The sequence below is a fragment of the Morus notabilis genome, unplaced genomic scaffold (genome assembly GCF_000414095.1).
Source record: "Morus notabilis unplaced genomic scaffold, ASM41409v2 Scaffold720, whole genome shotgun sequence".
NCBI classification, from domain to species: domain Eukaryota; kingdom Viridiplantae; phylum Streptophyta; class Magnoliopsida; order Rosales; family Moraceae; genus Morus; species Morus notabilis.
The window spans coordinates 149,930-171,415 of NW_010367011.1; the positions used below are offsets into that span (position 1 = coordinate 149,930).

The following is a 21,486-nucleotide window of genomic DNA, read 5'->3' on the forward strand; positions in this document are numbered from 1 at the left end:
TATTTTCTTTATGTCTCCAATCTTCTATTGTTATTGGCAGGTGTTCACATGTTAAAACACCGACATAACTTTGTAGCTCATTTCCTACTTTTCCAGTAGGGTTATTTTTTTTCATCAAATTTTACTTCTATTCTTTCTCCTTTATCCCTCATTTTGGCAACTCTGCGCGTTATGGTTGCCCTTCGTTTCCCATCATCATCCGAATCAAATTTTTCCTAAGCTCATATTGATTTGCCCCATCAAAAGTGCCATCCTCCTTAAATAACTCTTTTGCGGTATTAAATTCTTCCTCGAACCAATCACAGCCCGCCATGTTTTTAAGAATCAACATATAATCAACATATAGTTTCATTCTTAATGCTAAACTAAATAACTTAAAACTAACCTAATCAACATTATATTAACCTAACCTAATTAATATATACAAAAAAATGTACTAAAAAACTTAAATTTAGATTTAGTTTCATTCTTAATCCTAACATAACTAACTTAAAACTTATTAAATCATATACACCAAATATTCATATTTACATTCAAATATTCAAATAATATTAGGAACACAATTAATTAGTTCTAATCCTAACAATCATATAATATTTTAACAAAACTGTCGTCTAATAGTCTAACTTAATTGAAAATAACCGTCTTCTAATCTATAGTTATAAATTTCAAATACAAAAAATATTATAACTTAAACTGATCAAAATGAAGATAGAGGCGGCTGGTGTTGGTTCGGCGACAACAGTGGCGACTGCTGGTAGACGCTTGGCGGTTTGGCGAACACCAAGGTGGCTTGGAGAGTACGACGGTGAGAGACGAAGCGAGAGTCAGAGAGAGAGAATGGCAGTGGTGGCGTCGAGAGAGACAGAGAGAGAGAGAGAGAGAGAGAGAGAGAGAGAGAGAGATAGAGATAGAGAGAGAGATAGAGAGAGAGAGAGAGAGATTTTTAGGCGGTGGGTGGTAGCGATATGGTTCACAGGAAGAGAGAGAGATCGGCGAAGGTTTTTAGTTGGGTTTCTCTAGAAATGAAGATTGATTGAAGGTTAAATTTTATTTTTAGATTTTTGTGCTCACATTAGATGACGATTTTATAAGAAACTGTCGTCTAATATTTTGCCAGCTGGCCCACATTTTGGCCCAGCACATTAGACGATGGTTTTCTATAAAATCGTACAAAAACTGTCATCTAATTAGAGACGTTAAATGTCAATTTTTTTGTAGTGCTTATTAGTGTATTCTTTTAGTAAGATATATTATTATTGTCTTCAGACCCAGCAGCGGAGGCAAGTGGGGACATGTGCCCCCACGAAAGTTATGTATAAAATTTTTTTAATATATTTTAAAAAAAAAATACTACTTTTATTTGTATTTTTTTATCTTGTCCCCACACGAGCTGAACTAAAAACCCCTATTTGTCTTTTTTCTCTCCACTATGCTCTTATTCTCATCTTCTCCCAACAAATAATGTCTGCTTGTAATATATTTTATAGTTATTGAGAAATACTATGGTAATATTTTTTATATTTACTGTTGTTCTATTTATTTATTGTAAAATATGATTTATGCCCCCACTGAAATTTTATCCTAGCTCCGCCACTGGTCAGACCCTCCGTGATTTATGAGGATTCAAACCAGAGTGTTTCTAATCATGATTCTAGAACTAAAATCATGATTCATGATTTTAGGTTCAAATCATGATTCATGATTTTAGGTTCAAATCATGATTTTAAAATCAAGATTCACAATCAGGGGTTTGAATCGCCTTGAATCAAGAGGGGGTGGTTTTAGAATCATGAGTGATTCTGGTTTAAAACGTCACATCAGATTTCGAATCACGATTCAGAATCATTTAAACTAAACACTAATTCAAAATTATAATTCAAAATCACTATAAATAAATACTAATTTTAAATTAGAATCTAAAATTATAATTTTAAATCTATGTATGAAACGCCCAAAGTATGAACAAACCATGTGATGAATGTAGGCAGGAACTGATTTTAATTAATTAATTAATTTATTTATTTATTTTCAGAGTTTGGCCACAAGAAGTTAGCGTGTATAAGGCAGCGCGGCCAGGGGGAAAATCTAAGAAGCAGACAAAATAGTGTTTTCTGATTAGACGCTATATTCCAATTCTCCAACTCTTCTTGTTTGATCCTTCAAAGGATATATATATTCTACTAAATATATATAATAAAGTTAGTCAACCCGGGTGGATTTGACGGTGGCTTAAATATTTTTTTTTGGAGCGTATGTTCATTCTTTTTATCGATTTGAGTTTTTAATTTTAAATTTTTATAGTAAAAAATTTTTAAAAAATATCACATTTAATCTTTTTTGCTACAGTAAAAAATTCTTATAAAATATCACATCTCAACTTAAATTAAAAACTCGAATCCACAAAATGAATGAGACAGAATTTGAGACTAATTTATATAACATGCGCTGCTCAATAAACCTTTTCTTTAGTAGTATACTTGTCTTCAGCAGTTTGAGTCACTTCTCTTTTAAGGAGTTTACTTGATCTGATTTGGCTTTCAGATATGCTTGCTATATATACAATTATCCACCAATAAATAAAAACATACGTTGATGCCGTTGAGAAAAATACATGTATTGTCTATATGAAAAATGAGTGAGGATGTAAAATTATTTATATACATAGAAAGATTTTAGATTTAATAAATTAATCTTTTGAGTTAAGTTTAGATTCTTAAAGTATGTTAGCTCAGTTTCACATATAGTGTCTTCTCAATACATAATAATTATAATTAGGTGGATTTTCTTTTCTAATAAAATAACGGCTATTAGTATCATTGAATTCTCTTTTTCTTCATTTATAACAAAAATTCAGGAACCCATTAATTGAATATAAATAATCTGATCCAATTATACTTAAAAGATGGACTCAGTTTCACTTATACCACTATAAAATCAACATCAAACTGATAAATTGACCGAATATAGGTCTTAAAAGTGGAATTTTAGAGTATCATATATTGAATTATGAGGAGAAGGGCATCGTTTTGAGATATGTAAAGTTATCCTCACTTATTATATATACATGTATAAGTATGTACGTAGATAATGGGAAAATGAGTGTGATTCAAAGTTACAATATAATATACATACAGATTATCCAACTCCTTGTGTTATCATTGGATATGCCGGTTGGTATTTGTTTATTAAGTGAATTTATCTGTTTTATATCACTGTTTTTGTAGTTCTTTTAAACTATAATTGGTGCAGGCATTATCTTTGACATGTACTCCTCTCGGGACTGAGACGATCGAGTATAATAAATTATAGCATTTGGGACTGAAATGAGCTGATGAAGTGTTATTTCTCCAGGTTAGTACCACTGTATTCAGCCAAAAAAATAAGTGCTACTTTACAAGTCAACTGAAACGTAATATCAATTAGCTAGATTGATCAGCCATGATTAAACCCCAGAATATATATGTTAGATTGATTTGTTGTCATTTCCAATTTCCAATCAAGCACAGTGAGTAGGTTATCATAAAAGAAAAATGGTTGGACATCACAGCACCATTCGGTGTTAAATACTGTTACTAATAAAATGTAGATTCTATTTATAAGTCCTATATTATGAGATCTATTTTATTAGTGAGTGATGTTTAGCACCAGCAGTGCTTCGTGTTCATTCTAAAAGTATGACCGAAGTTTTAAAAAAAATTTCTTGGCCACAATATTTTATGTACTTTTTCCCCCATAAATGACTTAACGCTTAAACAGAAAAGGTAATAAAAGAAAAATTAATGCCTAGAATTAGAAGGATAGATTACGACCTTGTTCATTTCACCGATTCGAGTTTAAAATTTGAGTTTTGCTACAGTAAAAGGTTCTTAGAAACAGTCGCATCTAACTTTTTTGTTACAGTAAAAAGCTTTCACATAAAGTCACATCTCAACTCGAATTAAAAATTCAAATCAGCAAACTAAACGGACCCTAAATTACAGTTAAAAACAAGAGTATAGATTATATACGACAAAATCCTAAATAAACGACAACGTTTTGGGGAAAATAGACAATAAAGCGACAATATGTAAGAAAACGGCATATCTGAGATAACGGCATAAATTCGTACAACATAATCTTGGATGGATAAACCAAAACAACAGCATCATGGACAAATAATTAGGGGTGGCAATTCGTATCACGTGTCGTATTTTGATCGTTTTTTTAAAATTTTCAGTCAACCCGAACACGACCCGTGACACGAAATTTTTTAAAAACCGCGACACGAACACGACACGACCACTTTACGAGCTGACACGACACGACCCGAAAATGACTCGTGACACGAAATTGACCCGTGAACCCGAAATTGACACGAAAATTGTATACTTTTATTTAGTTTTTTACATATTAGAAATAACTTAAAATTCATAACATATTAAATTACAATAACATCCATTGAAATTAAGCAAATAATAGTATAAGATTTTGAGTATAACTATTATGATATCACAAGTTCATAATAAAATTTAAAATATGAAATGAAAAATATATGTATTTTTTAGTTTTTTACGAGTTTCGTGTCGTGTTCGGGTTAGGCGGGTCCAACCCGAAATTGACCCGTATTTTTCGTGTCAATTTCAGGTCGACCCAATTCTGACCCGAACCTCTTTTTTCTCAACCCTAACCTGCAAAATTCGTGTCGTTTTCGAGTCATGTCGTCGTGTCGTGACCCATATTGCCGGCCCTACAAACAATATATAGATTAAGTCAATAACCACGAATAAGAGAAACGCTAACGTCATAAAAAGAGGTTTTGGATCTCGAATTATTAGTGCTACTTTGGTCCTTAAATCTTTTTTCCTAAATAATTAATTTCTGAAACTTTTTGGTAGTTTTAGTCATTGACTAAAGTATTAAGGATGGAATTTTATAATCATATCATCACGTGATAATAAGAAATCTTACCAAACAGATTTAGTTATAATTAATCCTTGAATTTTAAATTATTTTTATAAAATTCATATTGTATTTAACATTCTCCTCCTATTTCTTTTTTAGATTTCATTACTACTGTATTTACTCAAAATAAAATAATACATAGTTTAACAAAATAAAATTTGACCATTTTTAACTTTGGATAGGGCCGGTGGACGTGAGTTTGGGATGCTGCGAATTCAACTCTGCATTGTAGAAAAAGAAAAAAATAATGAATACCTTTCATCTTAAAAAATAAAAAAATAAAAAAAGATAATACACATTAAACTATATGAGTCTAAATTTTTAACTTTTATTATTAATTAATATATTTTTTAATTAAATAGTTATATTAATAAAAATGATATTAATTAAAAATAATAGATAAAAATAAAAAATGAGTCAGTAATCTATTATTATGTAATAAATGAGAGATTCCCTTTTGTGCACTCTGCTTCTTGCATCTTTTGTCTTTTCTTGACTTTTCCTTTGTGGGCCTTTATGTTTTATTTTTTATTTTGCTTCTTTCTTTTAAAATAATATATTTAAAAAATATATATATATATTTTTTACAATACTTGCTTCTTTTACTTTCTATTTTCTAACTACCAAAATGAATTTTTTAAATATGTCTCCACCATTTCAATCTTTTTATACTCTCTTCTAATTGCTCTTTTAAAATAATTCTTTTAAAGAAGTCACTATTTGTTTAAACATTTTTTCCTTCTTTTATATATATATATATATATTCTCTACATATACAATACTAAACAAAACCATACATTTTGATCGAAAGATGCACTTTAGTGTATCCATTTTATTTTTAAAATATCTTATATTCTCAAACGTGTCAAATTAAAATAGTTTTTTTTTTCTATAATATAGTTTATTGAAATAATGTTTATAATCAAATATTGTTTACTTAACTAGTTTTTCTTGCAATATTCTAAAATACTATTTTTTTTTCAATAATAACCCTTATAAATGTTTAATTTTACTTATTTTTCTTGTAATCTTCTCACGTATTATTGTCTCATATATTTTTCTCTATATTATTTCTTTGATGACTATAATCTTAAATATCAGTTAACTAAAATTATACTAAATGAGCTTTTTTTTTTTTGGAATTTTCAACTTTTTTTTGGGCTTGTTGAATTTTTGAAATTTTAAGTTTTGAAATGTGTTTATTTAATTTTATTAAATTAATATTCAAAATAGTAACTAATACCCTATTAATCTTAATGAGAGTAGTATTTGATTTTTAAAATTTTGACCCATCAAGAAATTATTTTTGTATATGGTTTTAATATTTAGGATACTCTTTTATATTTATGATAAAATAAGAAGAGCAAACATGGGATCTTAAAAGAATTTATATATATTTAGAAAAACTTTTCCAAAATCATTTTCTTCGAGTTAATGTACGTTCGTTTTTACATCTAAGTTATACTAATTCTTTCTTTTAAGCTTTTAATGTTATTCATTTACTTTTCTCCACTCCCATTACATTTATTTTAATTATAATTTTTAGGGATATTTATATTTTTATACCTTATGTTTTAAGTTTATTTAAGTTTTTGATCTCATTAAATATATACATTGAAATTATATTTAATATATAAATCTATGTCTTATCTCGGTCAATAATTAATTTTGACTTTTTAAATGACTAAACCATTCTTAAGAAAAAGAGAGAAAATAAAACTGAAACTTTCGAATATTACAAAAAAATAAAAAATAAAAACACAAAAAAACCCATTTCAAGGCATTTTAAATATTTTTAAGGTTGAAACTGTTAATTTAAAGTTTTTTTTTTAGTTTATTTCTTTTTCCATTTTTCTTTAAGGGTACTTTAGGTATTTTATGCTTAAAATTGAGGGTGGACTGTGAAAAAGGTATAAATTTGAGTATTAAATCTAATTTGAAAGTATACATTTCATGAGATTAAAAACTGAATGTATAGTTTTTAATAAACCTAAAACACATGGTATAAAAATATAAATATCCTTAATTTTTATTATAAGCTTTTTTGTCTTAAAGATTTGTGTTACAACAACAATTAACATATTTAGGCATATATAAATTTTTTTTTATAGATTAGATATTTGCAAAAATTGTTAGGAATTATAAATATAACTTTATAAAATATCTTTAATTAGTAATTATAAGTGAAAATGGAAAATAAGTATACGTGTTTCATTTTATTTTTAAAAAATTTTATAGAAAAATATTTTTGTTAGTAATTTTAAGTGAAAATGAAAAATAAGTATTTATGTTTCATTATCTTTTTAAAACTTATTTTTTATTACTTTCTTAGAAAACATACAACTTTATTTTTTAGTTTTTTATTACTTAATTAGATATTTCTACTAGACTTAAAAGAGACTATTAAATTAAAAAAGCACTAAACTCTTTAAAATTTAACATATATGTATTAGAACACAACACACTAAACCCCGTTTGTTTCACTAGTTTAACTCAGTTTGAACAGTGAGCATAGTTTAAATTTGTATTTGGTTAGCACGCAATTCGAATTATATTCGTTGTTTGAACTGAGTTGAGCTGTCTAATTTACAGAAGCTCCTCCTCAAGTTCAACCGTTTAAACTATTTTTGAACAGTAAAAAGGTGCTAATTCTCTCTGCTTTTCACTCTTACCAAATACAAATTCAATTTTATTCTCTGTTCATATTAAAATTTTAATTGTACATCTAAATATCATTTCAAACTATAATTTAAACTACACTGTTTAAATAAAAAAGTTTAAATCAATAAAATTCGAATCAAAAACAAAAGGGCGAAATATACCGGTGCTTTCTCTCTCTAGTTCTCTACAAATTTTGAGAACAAAACAAAAAGAGACGGCCCATTTGGGAGGAAGAGGCTATATTGAAGCCCAAATACTCACTCACTCTGCTTTGCTTAGGCCCACAAGCTTAAACCCCGCATCGCTAAAACCCTCGTGGAACGGAACTGAAAACAGGATCGGGAAAAGCTTTATGCTTCATTCGCCGACTCATTTCTCAGATAAAACAAAAACGTCGGAAAAAATGGCGGCGAAGTGGTGGCACACCGCCACTTGCGGCCTCAGATCCTTGTCGGCAAACTCACCTTTACCATTATCATCATCATCATCGTCATGGAGAACCGCTTCTTACCATACGATCCAAGCGATCCCTAGAGAGTGCACGGGAAGCAGAGTGGCGGCCCGGGATCGGGCCCAGGGCAGAATCCCCGCCGTCGTCTTCAGCCAGAGCCTCCTCGAGAAAAACCCTAGCCACCGCTCGGCGGCCAAGAAGCATTTGCTCACCACGGAGAGGAAGCAGATTAACTCCATTGTCAAGGACGTCAAGCTTCCTTTCTTCTGCTCCACCCGATTCCCGCTCCATATCCGGGCCGGGTCAGGATCGTCGGTTTTGCTCGAGTCCGGGACCGTTCTACCAATCAAGGCAAGTGCTTTTCGATTCTCTTTTGGGTTCAGTTTCGGTTTGATTTCAATTTGAATAAAGATTGAAAATTTTGGTATGTGTAGATTCATAGGGATGAAGAAACTGGGAGAATATTGAATTTGGTGTTTGTTTGGGCTGATGAGGGCACGGAATTGATGGTTGATGTGCCGATTGTTTTTAAAGGCGAAGATGTTTCTCCTGGTCTTCAGAAAGGTAATTTGATTTCTTCTCTCTCTCCCTTCATTTGTGCTTGTGAGCTATATCAATGAAATGGATCATTTTGTGTCTAAATTATGGATGGTGAATGCAAAACAAAATCAAAGGAGTATATATTATGTTATATACTTAAAGGAAAATGTGAGAATTTGGACCAAAAACCGAAATTGAAAATACCAGAATCTGAAGAACAAATCCAACGGACTAAACATACGAATGAAGAAAAGGAATTTCTGGAAAAAACTTAACTGGAAATTTATTGACAGCAAAACAACTTCTCAAGTCTTTAAACCCTCAAGAAATCCTTTCACGCTCACATTACACAGAGCACACAGTTTTTCTCTCTCCACAAGATTGCCTCACAGACAAAGAACAAGACTTTCTCTCGCTAAACTTACTTTTATATCAAGCCCCAAAACAGAATCAATAGCACTTATTCTGTTGATATTTTTCTAACCAACCGCCTATTAAGAAATCTTGTTTCTCTGTAAGCTTGTACACTGAAACTCCTCTGTAAACCAAGTCAGCACACATGCTGCCACGTCATATTGCCTCATCACCAGTTGAAATAGCAGTCACATCATCACAACAATTCTCCATCTGGCTGCAATTTCCTGAACCCTTTTCTCATATTTAGACTGTATCTGCACTAACATGCTTTACTTCTAACAAATCCAAACAATGTTTGAACTTTGGTGAAAGTAATGCTTTAGTTATCATGTTAGCTGGATTTTCATCTGTAGAAACCTTCTCTAGAAATAATCTCCTTTTTAGCTATGACTTCTTTGATAAAATAGAACCTCACATCTATGTGCTTGGTCATTTCATAGTAAACTTTATTTTTAGCCAAATGTATTGCACTTTGACCGTCACAATACACTTTGGCAATCACTTGTTTGACTCCTAACTTTGTTGCAATTCCCTTTAACCATTTTGTTTCTTTTATAGCTTCAATTAAGCCATAAATTCAGCTTCAGTTAAGCCATAAATTTAGCTTCAGTTGTTGAAAGTGACACAACATGCTGCAAGTTAGCTTTCCAACTGACAACATTACCACAAACCTTGAACGCATACCCTATATGTGACATTCTATTATCAACACAGCCTGCATAGTCTGAATCCACCAAGCCAATAACAGCCTCCAAGTCCCTGCTATGCTTTATGTACAGTAATCCAACTCCCATTGATCCTTTAAGATACCTAAATAACCACTTCACAGCCTCCCAATGAGCCTTCCCTGGATTGGCCATGTACTTGCTAACCACACTGCATATGCAAGGTCTGGTCTGGTACAGACCACTGCATACATTAAGCTTCCTACTGCACTGGCATAAGATATCTTTTCCATATAAGCAGCTTCATCTTCACGTGATTGTGAATCCTCCTGTGAGAGCTTGAAATCTTAACTCAAAGGTGTCAAAACTGGTTAACATTCATACATTTTGAATCTTTTAAGCACTTTCTCTACATAACCTTTATGAGAAACAAATAAAGTTCCTTTGTGCCTGTCTGCCAATATCCATACTCAGAATCCTCTTGGCAGGACCCATGTCCTTCATTTCAAATTCTCTCTTCAATTGCTGCTTCACCTCATCAAGCTCAAACTTATTTTTGCATGCTAAAAGCATATCATCAAGGAGAAGATATATGATATCTCCACCTGATCCTGACTTACTGTACACACAGTTATTAAATTCACATCTATTGAAGTTGTTTTGAATCATAAAAGAATCAAAACACTTGTACCATTGCCTTGGAGACTATTTAAGTCCATACAAAGACTTATTCAATAGACAAACCAGATCTTCTTTACCCTTTTCCAAGAATCCTTCTGGTTGAGCTATGTAAATGTCTTCTTCGAGTTCACCATGTAAGAAGGCTTTCTTAACATCTAATTGTTCCAGCTCTAAATCTCCTTTTGCAACCAAGGACGAGAATTCTGATGGAACTTTATTTCACAACCGGTGAAAATACCTCATTGTAGTCTATTCCTTCTCTTTGAGAGAATCCTTTGGCGACCAACCTCGCCTTAAACCGAGGTTTCTCCACACCAAGAATGCCTTCTTTGAACTTGAATACCCATTTACTTCCAACTAGTTTCTGTTTTGGAGGCCTCTGCACCAGCTTCCATGTTTGATTCTTGTGTAAAGACCTTAACTTCTCTTCCATTGCAGCCTGCCACTGGTTACAATGTTTGCTCCTCATTGCTTCTTGAAAGGATCTAGGTTCTAGATCCTCAACTTCAGAAGCTGCAGTCAAGGCAAAAGCTATTAATTCTGCATAGCCAAACCTCTCTGGTGGCTTTACTTGTCTCCTTCGTCTATCTCGAGCCAATGAATAACCCTGTAGCTGATATGAGCTTCTTGACTTTGTCAAGTCTTCATCTGCAACCTGATTTGAGTTTCCTGATGCTGTTACATCTTTATCTCTTGCCTAATCTTCACTAGAATCAATCTGAATGCCTGATTGTTGTGAAGCCTCCACCTCAAGCTGTAATTTCTCTATCTCTTGACTGTGGTCACCTTTTCTTAGCTCAGCTTCAGTCTTGTCTGACTTAGAGTAGTACATTTCAGTTTCTCTAAAGATGATATCTATACTGTTAAACACCTTAGGATGCCCCTTTTGCACACACTAGAGCATATAGCCTTTCACACCTTCTGGATATCCCAGAAACATACACATGAGTGCCCTAGGCTCCAATATCCCCCACTTTATGTGAGCAAAAGCTGTACATCCGAACACCCTTTAATTTTCCAAATTTGGAGGATGACTAGACCACTTTTCTTCTGGTGTTTTAAGATCATAGCTACTGAGGGACTTCTATTGATTAAGTAGGCTGCAGTCATCACAACCTAGAAGACTTTTGAAAGATTGGCATTCGAGAGTAGATACCTAACCCTCTCTAGAACGGTCTTATTCATTCTCTCTGCAAGACTGTTCTGTTGAGGGATTTTTCTAACAGTGTGATGCCTTGCCACTCCTTGATCTTTACATAATTGGGTGAACTCATTCCCACAATACTCCAAGCCATTATATGTTCTCAATTTTTTAAGCTTCCAGTTTGGTTCTCTACCAGAGTTTTGTGGAAGAATGTGTTTTACACGTGTATAGATTAAATTAAGAAAGTTTGAATATAATAGTTAGTTTCTCTAAAATTAGGTTGATTTGGTTAGTTTCCTTTTTTAGTGTGATATCCCACATATTATGGGATGTGATTGCCGTTTCTATAGACTAGGGCTCCTGTATATAACCGGTTGTAATTGTCATGTAATATACAATTCCTTCAATTTTTTCCTCTCAAATTTCCACATGGTATTAGAGCCTTAGGCTCTTTTTTCTATGAACGGAAACCCTAGCCTTCATCGCAGGGTTCTCCTTTCTTTTTCTGTCTTGTTGATGAGGAGTTTTCTGAAACTACGGATTTGTACGGATTGTACGGATTTGTACGGGCTGTACGGATTTGTGCGGGAACTGTACGGAACTGCCCCCTGTTTCATGCCCTGCCGCCACTGCTGCCAGGGAGCTTTCGTAAGAGAGTGCCTGAATTGTATCAGCCTTCATCGCTGATATTTTACTTGACTCAACCAACCGGCCTTAATTGCCTTGGGACTGCTTGGTTTGATTGAGGATGTCGGAGGTGGCAGAAACAACAGCTACGATACAGTCGGAGGATGCAGAAATCGTTAGGCCTCAAGCCGGGGAATTCAGAACATTCATGTCGCATATAGGCTGAATGGAAAAAACTATTTTAAATGGTCCCAACTTGTCCGGACTGTGCTGAAAAGGAAAGAAAAAATCAGCCACATCTTAGGGACCGGGCCAAAACCGGAAGATCCACGATTTGGAGCGTGGGATGAGGAGGATTCGATGATCATGGCATGGCTATGGAACTCCATGAATCCGAAGATTAGCGATACATGTATGTTCTTGGCCACTGCCAAGGATGTATGGGATGCAATTCAAGAAACGTACTCCAAGGCAAAGGATGCTGCCCAAGGCTACGAAGTCAAAGTTAAGACGATCGCTGCAAAACAAGAAGATATGACTGTCATTGAATATGCCATCAAATGAAGGCTCTGTGGCAAGAACTTGATCATTATAGGGTGATTAATACCAAGTGTCCCGATGATGCAGCAATTTTGAAGGATTTTATTGAACAAGATAGAGTTTATGATTTCCTTGTTAGACTCAATCCAGAATTTGATTTAGTTAGAATTCATATTCTTGGCAAACAGGAAGTTCCAAGTTTCAATGAAGTGGTGGCACTCATCCGAGGAGAAGAAAGTAGAAGGAAATTGATGCTTGAACCAAAAGGGACTGACAGTTCGGCTTTAGTTGCTAGTAAGAGCAATAAGACAGGCACAAATGCAGAAAAAGTGCCGGCGGTCGAGAATGGGAGGATCAGCCAGCCAAAGACCCAAAACCGTGACTACAAAGACACTATGGTGTACCTATTGCAAGAAGGCACGTCATACTCGTGAGCGGTGTTGGAAATTGCATGGAAAACCACCAAGCCGCGAGTGGGGACAAAAAGGAGAGCAACTGAGGAACAATGGACGAGCCCAGATTGTAGCAGTGCAACCGCATGAAGAGACATCACAAGAGATGGGAAATCTCAGCCAAGAAGAAATTGAGAGGGTGAGATCACTTATTGGCAATCTTGATAAACCATCAGGTACTTGTTCATTGGCGTATTCAGGTAAATTTCCCTTCTCCATTGGATTAAATGTCTCGGATATAGCCTTTACCAGCTCTTGGATTATTGACTCGGGAGCTACTGACCATATGACCCATTCATCAAAAAAAAATTTCCTCATATACCCCGTGTCCAAGTAATAGGAAAATAGTCACAGCCGATGGATCATTAACTACTGTGGCAGGCATAGGTGATGTCAAGATAAGCCCGTCGCTGTTGTTAAAAAATGTTCTTCACGTCCCTAGGCTAACCACAAATCTTGTTTCCATCCAAAAGCTCACTAAAGATTTGCACTGTAAAGTGGTTTTTAATCATAGTTATTGTGTATTTCAGGACAAGGATTCAGGGAGGACGATTGGATATGCTAGAGAACGGGATGGGCTATACTATCTCGAAACACCAAGTCAATCCAACACTACCAAGGGCATAACATCTCATTCTCCTGTCTCAGAGTCTTTTTCATCCAATAAAGAAAAAGTTTGGCTTCATCATCGCAGACTTGGACTTCCATCATTTAGGATTATTAAACTTTTGTTTCCTTCTTTATTTAAGGGTCTAGAGGTTGAACATTTTCATTGTGAAGTGTGTGAACTTGCTAAACACAAACGTGTATTTTTTCCAATCAGTAATAAAAGAAGTTCCATTCCTTTTGATCTTATTCACAGTGATATTTGGGGCCCTTCCACTGTTTCCAATGTAAATGGAGCTAAATGGTTTGTGTCGTTCATTGATGATTGTACTCGAGTTACCTGGATCTTTTTGCTTAAACAGAAATCCGATGTCAGCACTGTTCTTCCAAATTTTTGTTCTATGATAAATACTCAATTTGGGGTCAATATCAAAAGATTTAGGTCGGATAATGCTAAGGACTATTTCATTTAAGTCCTAACTCCATACTTTCAGAAAGCAGGAATAGTACACGAGTCCTCTTGTGTGAGCACTCCACAACAAAATGGAGTAGCAGAACGGAAAAATGGTCATCTCCTCGATTCAACAAGATCCTTGTTTCAAAAAAATGTGCCTAAATCTTTTTGGGGAGAAGCAGTTCTTACAGCCGCCCATATCATAAATCGTTTGCCTTCTAGAGTCCTAGGATTTAAAAGTCCAATGGATGTCCTTTCCAAGTTCTATCCAAACCTACACACCACAAATAATCTTGTTCCACGCATATTTGGGTGTGTGGCATTTGTTCATGTTCATAGTTAGAACCGGAGAAAATTAGATCCAAGGGCATTAAAATGTGTGTTTGTGGGATATTCTTCAACTTAAAAGGGGTATAAGTGCTATCATTCCCCATCAAAAAGGTTCTATGTCTCAACTGATGTGACCTTCCATGAACAAGAATCCTATTTCATTGTTCCTTATCTTCAGGGGGAGAATTCAGTAATGGAAGATAAGGATAAGACATATTTTTTGCTTCTTGATCTGCCATCTTCACCATTCCTGTGTCAAGACAGCCTAGTCCCATGGATGTTTCTACCGAGCCTACTGAAAATGTTCCTCCCACCGAGCCCACTGAAAATCCAAATCTTGAGCCTCCTGTAAACCCACCTACAAATCCGGCCCTTGATAGTGTGAGATTTGGCAAAGGCTAACTGTTCAAGAAGATTGTCCCTGAATCTGTGCAAGTCCAAGACTCCAACCTAAATTCTGAGAATGAGGTAACAATTTCTAATCCTTCCTTTCAATCTAAATTTGAGATAAACAATGATAACCAGGACCTCCCTACTGCTATCAGGAAAAGAGTTAGAGAATGCACAAACCGACCCCTATACCCTCTTGCACATTTCTTGTCCTTTAAACATTTTCCACCATCTCATAGAGCCTTCCTTGTCAGCTTAAATACGATTGCCATCCTTGCCAATTTATCCGAGGCTTTAACCAATGAAAAATGGAAGCAAGCCATGAATGTGGAGATGGAGGCGTTGGAGAAGAACAAAATTTGGGAGTTAGTGAAGTTACCTGAAGGAAAGAAACCCGTAGGGTGTAAATGGGTTTACACGGTAAAATATAGAGCAGGTGGATCAATAGAAAGATACAAGGCTAGGTTGGTGGCCAAGGGTTATACTCAAACCTATGGGATTGATTATCAAGAAACGTTTGCTTCGGTTGCAAAGATGAACACTGTTAGAGTTTTATTGTCACTAGCAGCTAATGGTGATTGGGATTTGTAGCAGTTTGATGTCAAGAATGCTTTTTTGCATGGAGAATTGGAGGAGGAAATTTATATGGAAGTTCCACCGGATTTATAATAAGGGGTTGACTGCTGGTACAGTATGTAGACTAAAAAAGTCCTTGTATGGACTTAAGCAATCACCGCGAGCATGGTTTGGGAGGTTTGCTAGAGTAATGACAGCTATGGGATATAGGCAGAGTCAAGGAGATCACACTTTGTTCATTAAAACACTCACCTTCAGGTAAAGTTACAGCCCTATTGGTGTATGTTGATGACATAATTGTGACTGGTGATGATGATAGGGAGAGACAACTTCTAAGTCAATGTTTAGCTAAGGAATTTGAGATCAAGACGTTAGGAAGATTGAAGTATTTCCTTGGGATTGAGGTGGCTCTTTTCATCTCTCAACAGAAGTATGTTACAGATCTACTCAAAGAAACCGGCAAGACAGCATGCAAACCAGTGAGTACTCCAATAGAACCGAATCTCAAGCTTGGAGAGACAGAAGAAGATGCTATGGTGGATAGAGAGATGTATCAATGGTTGGTAGGGAGACTCATTTATCTTTCTCACACTCGGCCAGATATAGCGTATGCGGTGAGTGTGATCAGTCAGTTCATGCACAATCTAAAAGAAGTTCATCTGCAGGTGGTATACAGAGTTTTGCAATATCTCAAAGGGACACCAGGTAGAGGCATCCTTTTCAAGAGGAATGGAGGGTTAGTTCTTGAGGCATACACAGATGCTGACTATGCTGGGTCAGTTGTTGACAGAAGATCAACTTCAGGTTATTGTACCTTCTTTGGTGGAAACCTGGTGACATGGAGGAGTAAGAAACAGAATGTGGTAGTACGGTCTAGTGCTGAGGCAGAGTACCGAGCAATGGCTCAGGGTGTGTGTGAACTACTATGGTTGAAGATTGTTCTAGAGGATCTGAAGATTACGTGGGACGGCCCTATAAAACTTTATTGTGATAAAAAATCTGCAATCAGCATAGCTCACAACCCGGTGCAGCATGATCGAACGAAGCACATCGAGATTGACAGACACTTCATCAAAGAAAAGTTGGATAGTGGACTGATTTGTACACCTTATGTATCTACACATGGCCAACTTGTTGATATACTCACCAAGGGGTTAAGTAGTTCAGTGTTTGAGAGTTTTGTATCCAAGCTGGGAATGGTGAATACCTATTCACCAGCTTGAGGGGGAGTGTGGAAGAATGTATTTTACACGTGTATAGACTAAATTAGGAAAGTTTGAATATAATAGTTAGTTTTCCTAGAATTAGGTTGATTTGGTTAGTTTTCTTTTTTAGTGTGATATCCCACATATTATGGGATGTGATTGCCGTTTCTATAGACTAGGGCTCCTGTAAATAAACCGGTTGTAATTGTCATGTAATATACAATTCCTTCAATTTTTTCCTCTCAAATTTCCACAGTTTTCCATTCCTTAAACTCTCTAGAGCATCATTTTTATTCTTGAGAAAATAAACCCACAATTTTTTGGAATAATCATTAATTATATATAGAAAATGCCTAGCTCCGGAATGTGATGGAACTCTAGATGCTCGCCAAAGGTCGGAATGGACATAATCCGTGATTGCCTTTGTGTGATGCACTGCTCTTGAGAACTTGACCTTGCTTGCCTTCCCATATATGCAGTGCTCACAAAAGTGCAAGTCTTGAAGCTTGTTTTTTCCTAGAAGACCCTGCTTCTCTAACTCCTTCAAGCCTTTTTCACTGATATGAGCCAGGCTCATATGCCAGAGTTGCGTTTTTGAAATCTCAACTCCTTCCATTGGTGCAACAACTCCCACAACTGTTTTTCCCTGAAGCAGATATAGGCCATTTTCAAGGGACCCCTTCATAACCATCATCGACCCTTTTATGTCCTTTAAGACCCCTCCTTCAACCTTGATGCAGTATCCCTGTGAATCCATCATGCCCCGAGAGATCAGATTTCTCCTTAACTCTGGAAAATGCCTCACACCAGTTAAAACTCTTTCCACACCATCTACCAATCTCAGTCTTACGTCTCCTATATCCAGAACCTTACAGACCTTGTTATTTCCTAGAAATACCTGTCCACTATTGCACACCCTGTAATTCTAGAACCAAATTTGTGAGGGCACATGTGAAATGAGCATCCTGAGTCCATAACCCACTCCAAACTTGTATTTTCATCTAAAACACACAATAGCTCAGAACTCTCATAGCCATCAAAGGCTACATCTGCATCACCAGAGGCCTCTTGTTTATCACTGCCCTGCTTCTTTCTTTCTATACAATTCTTCTTCAGATGACCCTCCTTGTGGCATACAAAACACTTTCTCTTAAGCTTAGACTTCGATCTTGGCCTATTCTTGTTCTTAAAATCACGTTTTTTTTATCTTCCTCGAACATTTAGGCCCTCAACTGCATTTTCTTCTTTTCCCTCAGTTTTCTTTTTCAATTCTTTTGAAAATAAAGCTGATTGAACATCCTCTAAAGAAAGTGAATCATGCTAAAATTAAGAGTATCTGAGAGATTTTCAAACTCACTGGGTAAAGACCTTAACAGGAGCAGAGTTTGATCTTCATCGTCAATCTTGATCTCAATATTCTCAAGATCCAAGATTATCTTGTTAAAGTCGTCCATGTGATCTTCCAAGTACTTCCCAGGAGCCATCTTCAATGTATACAGCTCTGCTTGAGATACAACCTATTGGCCAAAGATTTGGTCATATATAGATTTTCCAATTGGAGCCACACCGCCGCCGCTGACTTTTCTTTGGAGACCTCTCGAAGAACTTTATCACTCAGACTGAGAATCAACTATGGGCTTTGTCGAGGAGATCCTTTTTCTCCTTCTCCGATAATGTTGTTGGCAGATTCTTTTCACCACCGAGAGCCTCCTCCAACCCCTCTGTTGAACCAGTAATGCCCTAATCTTCAATCTTAACAGCACAAAATCATTTTTGTCTGAGAATTTCTCGATCTCGAACTTCGATAGCCCCATTCCAAATCTCTACCAGGAGCTCTGATACCAGATTTTGAGAATTTGGACCAAAAACCGAAATTGAAAATACCAAAATCTGAAGAACAAATTGAACGAACTAAATATACGAATGAAGAAAAGGGATTTCTGGAAAAACTCAACTAGAAATTATTGACGGCATAACAACTTCTCAAGTCTTTACATCCTCAAGAAATCCCTTCACGCTCACATTACACAGAGTACACAGTTTTTCTCTCTCTACAAGATTGCCTCACATAAAAAGAAAAACACTCTCACTAAACTTACTTTTATATCTAGTCCCAAAACAGAATCAATAGCACTTATTCTGTTGATATTTTTCTAACCAACCGCCTATTAAGAAATCTTGATTCTCTGTATGTACACTGAAACTCCTCTGTAGACCAAGTCAGCACACCTGCTGCCACGTCATACTGCCACATCACCAGCTAAAATAGCAGTCACATCACCAAAGAAAAGGAGACAAATACCCTCTTAGATTGTATGAGTCTTGATTTTTACCCCTTTCTCTTAATTAATATCCTTTTAATCAAATACTATATTAGTTAAAGTGGTATTAATCAAGAGTAAGGGTTAAAAAGTTAGACCATGCACTTTTAAGAATGAGTTTAGTAATTTTCTCTATACCCCCTTAATACTTGGTGATTATCCAAAATGTAGGCACTAACTTTTTGTTTAGGAATAATTTTGTAATTCTACTGGGCATAACAATTTAGAAGGAACCCGTGTATTTTTAATAGAGATTTTAATAGTCAGAGGGATAAGAGTATTAGCTTGGGACAATTTTGCAGCTTGGGGACTCATTTTGTTAGGGATGAAAATGAGATTTGACTATGGTTTGAGAACTAAAAATCATCCGCTTTGCATATTGTCAACATTTTGAATTAATATATTTTGAGAACTAAAAATCATCCGCTTTGCATATTGTCAACATTTTGAATTAATATATTTGTATCCATGACAATTCTTTATAAAACAGTATAGTAGATAGTTGGGATCTTGCATAAATATTTTGCTGGTTGTGTTTACTTGCTAAATTAAAAATACAATTACAATTCTTGATAAGTTAGTATAATGATGAACACGATTTTTGATTTCCCTCTCATTTCCTCTACATTTTGTTCCGGATCTTTCCTGTCCTTTCCGACTACAATGCACAACAAATTAAGTAAATATGTCCTTGGTGTTATGACTCCAATTCTTTAGTTCAATTCTTTACTTTCATGGTTTATAGAACTTCAGCTGTTCTATCACTTCATGTTAAATTTTTGGTTCTTTATGATTATCTTTTGTGTCTCTCTTGTTCATTTTTTTTGGGGATTTGATATGATGTGATTGGTTACTAGAGCTTTTTTATGAGGCGAGCACTGAAAAGAGGGTCAATCTTACTAACTTATTTACTATGCGTTCTAGTGCAATATCACTTTGATTTTAATCCTTTTCTATGTCAATACAGGTGGTCGTCTGAACAGAATAAGAACTAGCCTTAAATACCTTTGCCCAGCAGAGCATATTCCTCCCAAGATTGAGGTGGACATGAGCAATCTCGATATTGGAGACAGAATTTTCATACGTGACGTCGAGGTGCATCCGTTGTTGAAGCTTTTGAGTAGGAATGAAGAAATGCCCATTTGTAGCATACTTGCAACAAAGTTGCAAAGCCCGGAATCTGCTGGGGTTTAGGCACTGAAAAGCACAAAATGGAAGACCTGCCTCTGGTTTGTTATGCATAACATGTATCACAAGCAATTCAAGAATAAGTCAGTTGTTTTTGCTAGGCACTCATTAAGGTGGTTCTCGTGAAGTCTCAAGTAGGAAAAGGAATTTTACATTGTTATATGGAGAGTAATCAGATACAAGCCGGATATTGTAGCACTGGTGAGTCGAATTATGTGCTTAATTCATATATTCTTCTTTGTTTGTTAAGAAGTATCATGCGTTACTGTCAAAATTATAAACTCCAGTGAAATGATTATGCATGGAAGTTCAGAAGCATGCTAATGAATGGTCGTATTGATTTCAGCTGTACTTTAATATTGCCGTATGAAAATGATTTCGGGCTTCTTATTATAGCCTCTTTCTCTCTCTCTTCTTATCATTGATTTATTTAAAAAAAAAAGTTATTACTAACTGAAAGAAATTAATAATGGCTTGTTGGAACTAAAGTTTTCGAAGTGCACATTTGTTCACAATTGATAAAACTTGTGTTAATTAGTTGGCATGTGTTCTCTTTTGTTTCCATGTCCATACTTTATTTTATTTGAAAGGGAATTTCATTTATAGTAAAACGGTAATACAGGTAATTTGATAACTCTGCAGTAAAAGGCACAATCCTCGACTGTGACCGTTTCCACCCGTTTAATTTAATAATGGTCAATGAGTAGCCTAAGACCGCTTGGTTTAGTGACACTGGGGATTCGGGTGGGATGAGGTTTAGGGGAGGTTGAAAGTGAGAAACCAAGAAGGTTTAAAAGAGATTGAGGTAATAAATAGTGTCCGCCCTTAATATATATAGTTTTATCCTTTTTTTTTATAGAACAATGTTAATAATTCTAATTTTTTTATATAAATTGACGTGACATGTGAGTTTATGTTTTTTTATTGGTAAATGTTTTATTGTGAAGTCAATTAAAAATAAAAGATTTCATCTATTAGTAACCAAATGACAACTCACCGCCACATGAGTTGGTATTAGAAAAAAAAAAAAGTTTAGCAGGGGGTGTGGACTACGGCATTGAGCCACGCAGGGGGCGGGTGGTCATGACAATGGAGCGCGACAGAGCTCCTACTGGTGGGGTGGGCTGCAGCTCAGGGGAACCTCTCAAGTGTTTTGGTTGCTGCAAATCCTCTAGGGTTCAGATATACAGATTATGACTAAGATCCAAGGACAATTAGATGCAAGATTTGTTTCGATAGTTTAGTCATTTTATATGAAACAGTTAACATAATTAGCATTAGGAGAGTTGTAAAA

General features: G+C 35.2%; 1 protein-coding gene across 1 annotated transcript; it reads left to right on the plus strand.

The window, feature by feature from the left end:
- Positions 1-705: 705 nt before the first annotated feature.
- Positions 706-20,569, plus strand: LOC21396417 (50S ribosomal protein L25). Its single transcript, XM_010111597.2, has 4 exons — positions 706-800; positions 7,885-8,407; positions 8,491-8,620; positions 19,972-20,569. Exons 1-4 carry the CDS (start codon positions 706-708, stop codon positions 20,196-20,198), a joined length of 975 nt encoding a protein of 324 aa, XP_010109899.2. The 3' UTR covers positions 20,199-20,569.
- Positions 20,570-21,486: the final 917 nt, after the last annotated feature.

Excerpts from the sequence above, each read along its gene's own strand:
- LOC21396417 (XM_010111597.2), top strand. The coding sequence starts at position 706 with ATGAAGATAGAGGCGGCTGGTGTTGGTTCGGCGACAACAGTGGCGACT. Across the intron at positions 8,408-8,490 it reads GGACCGTTCTACCAATCAAG|ATTCATAGGGATGAAGAAAC; the intron begins GCAAGTGCTTTT and ends TGGTATGTGTAG. Across the intron at positions 8,621-19,971 it reads TTCTCCTGGTCTTCAGAAAG|GTGGTCGTCTGAACAGAATA; the intron begins GTAATTTGATTT and ends ATGTCAATACAG.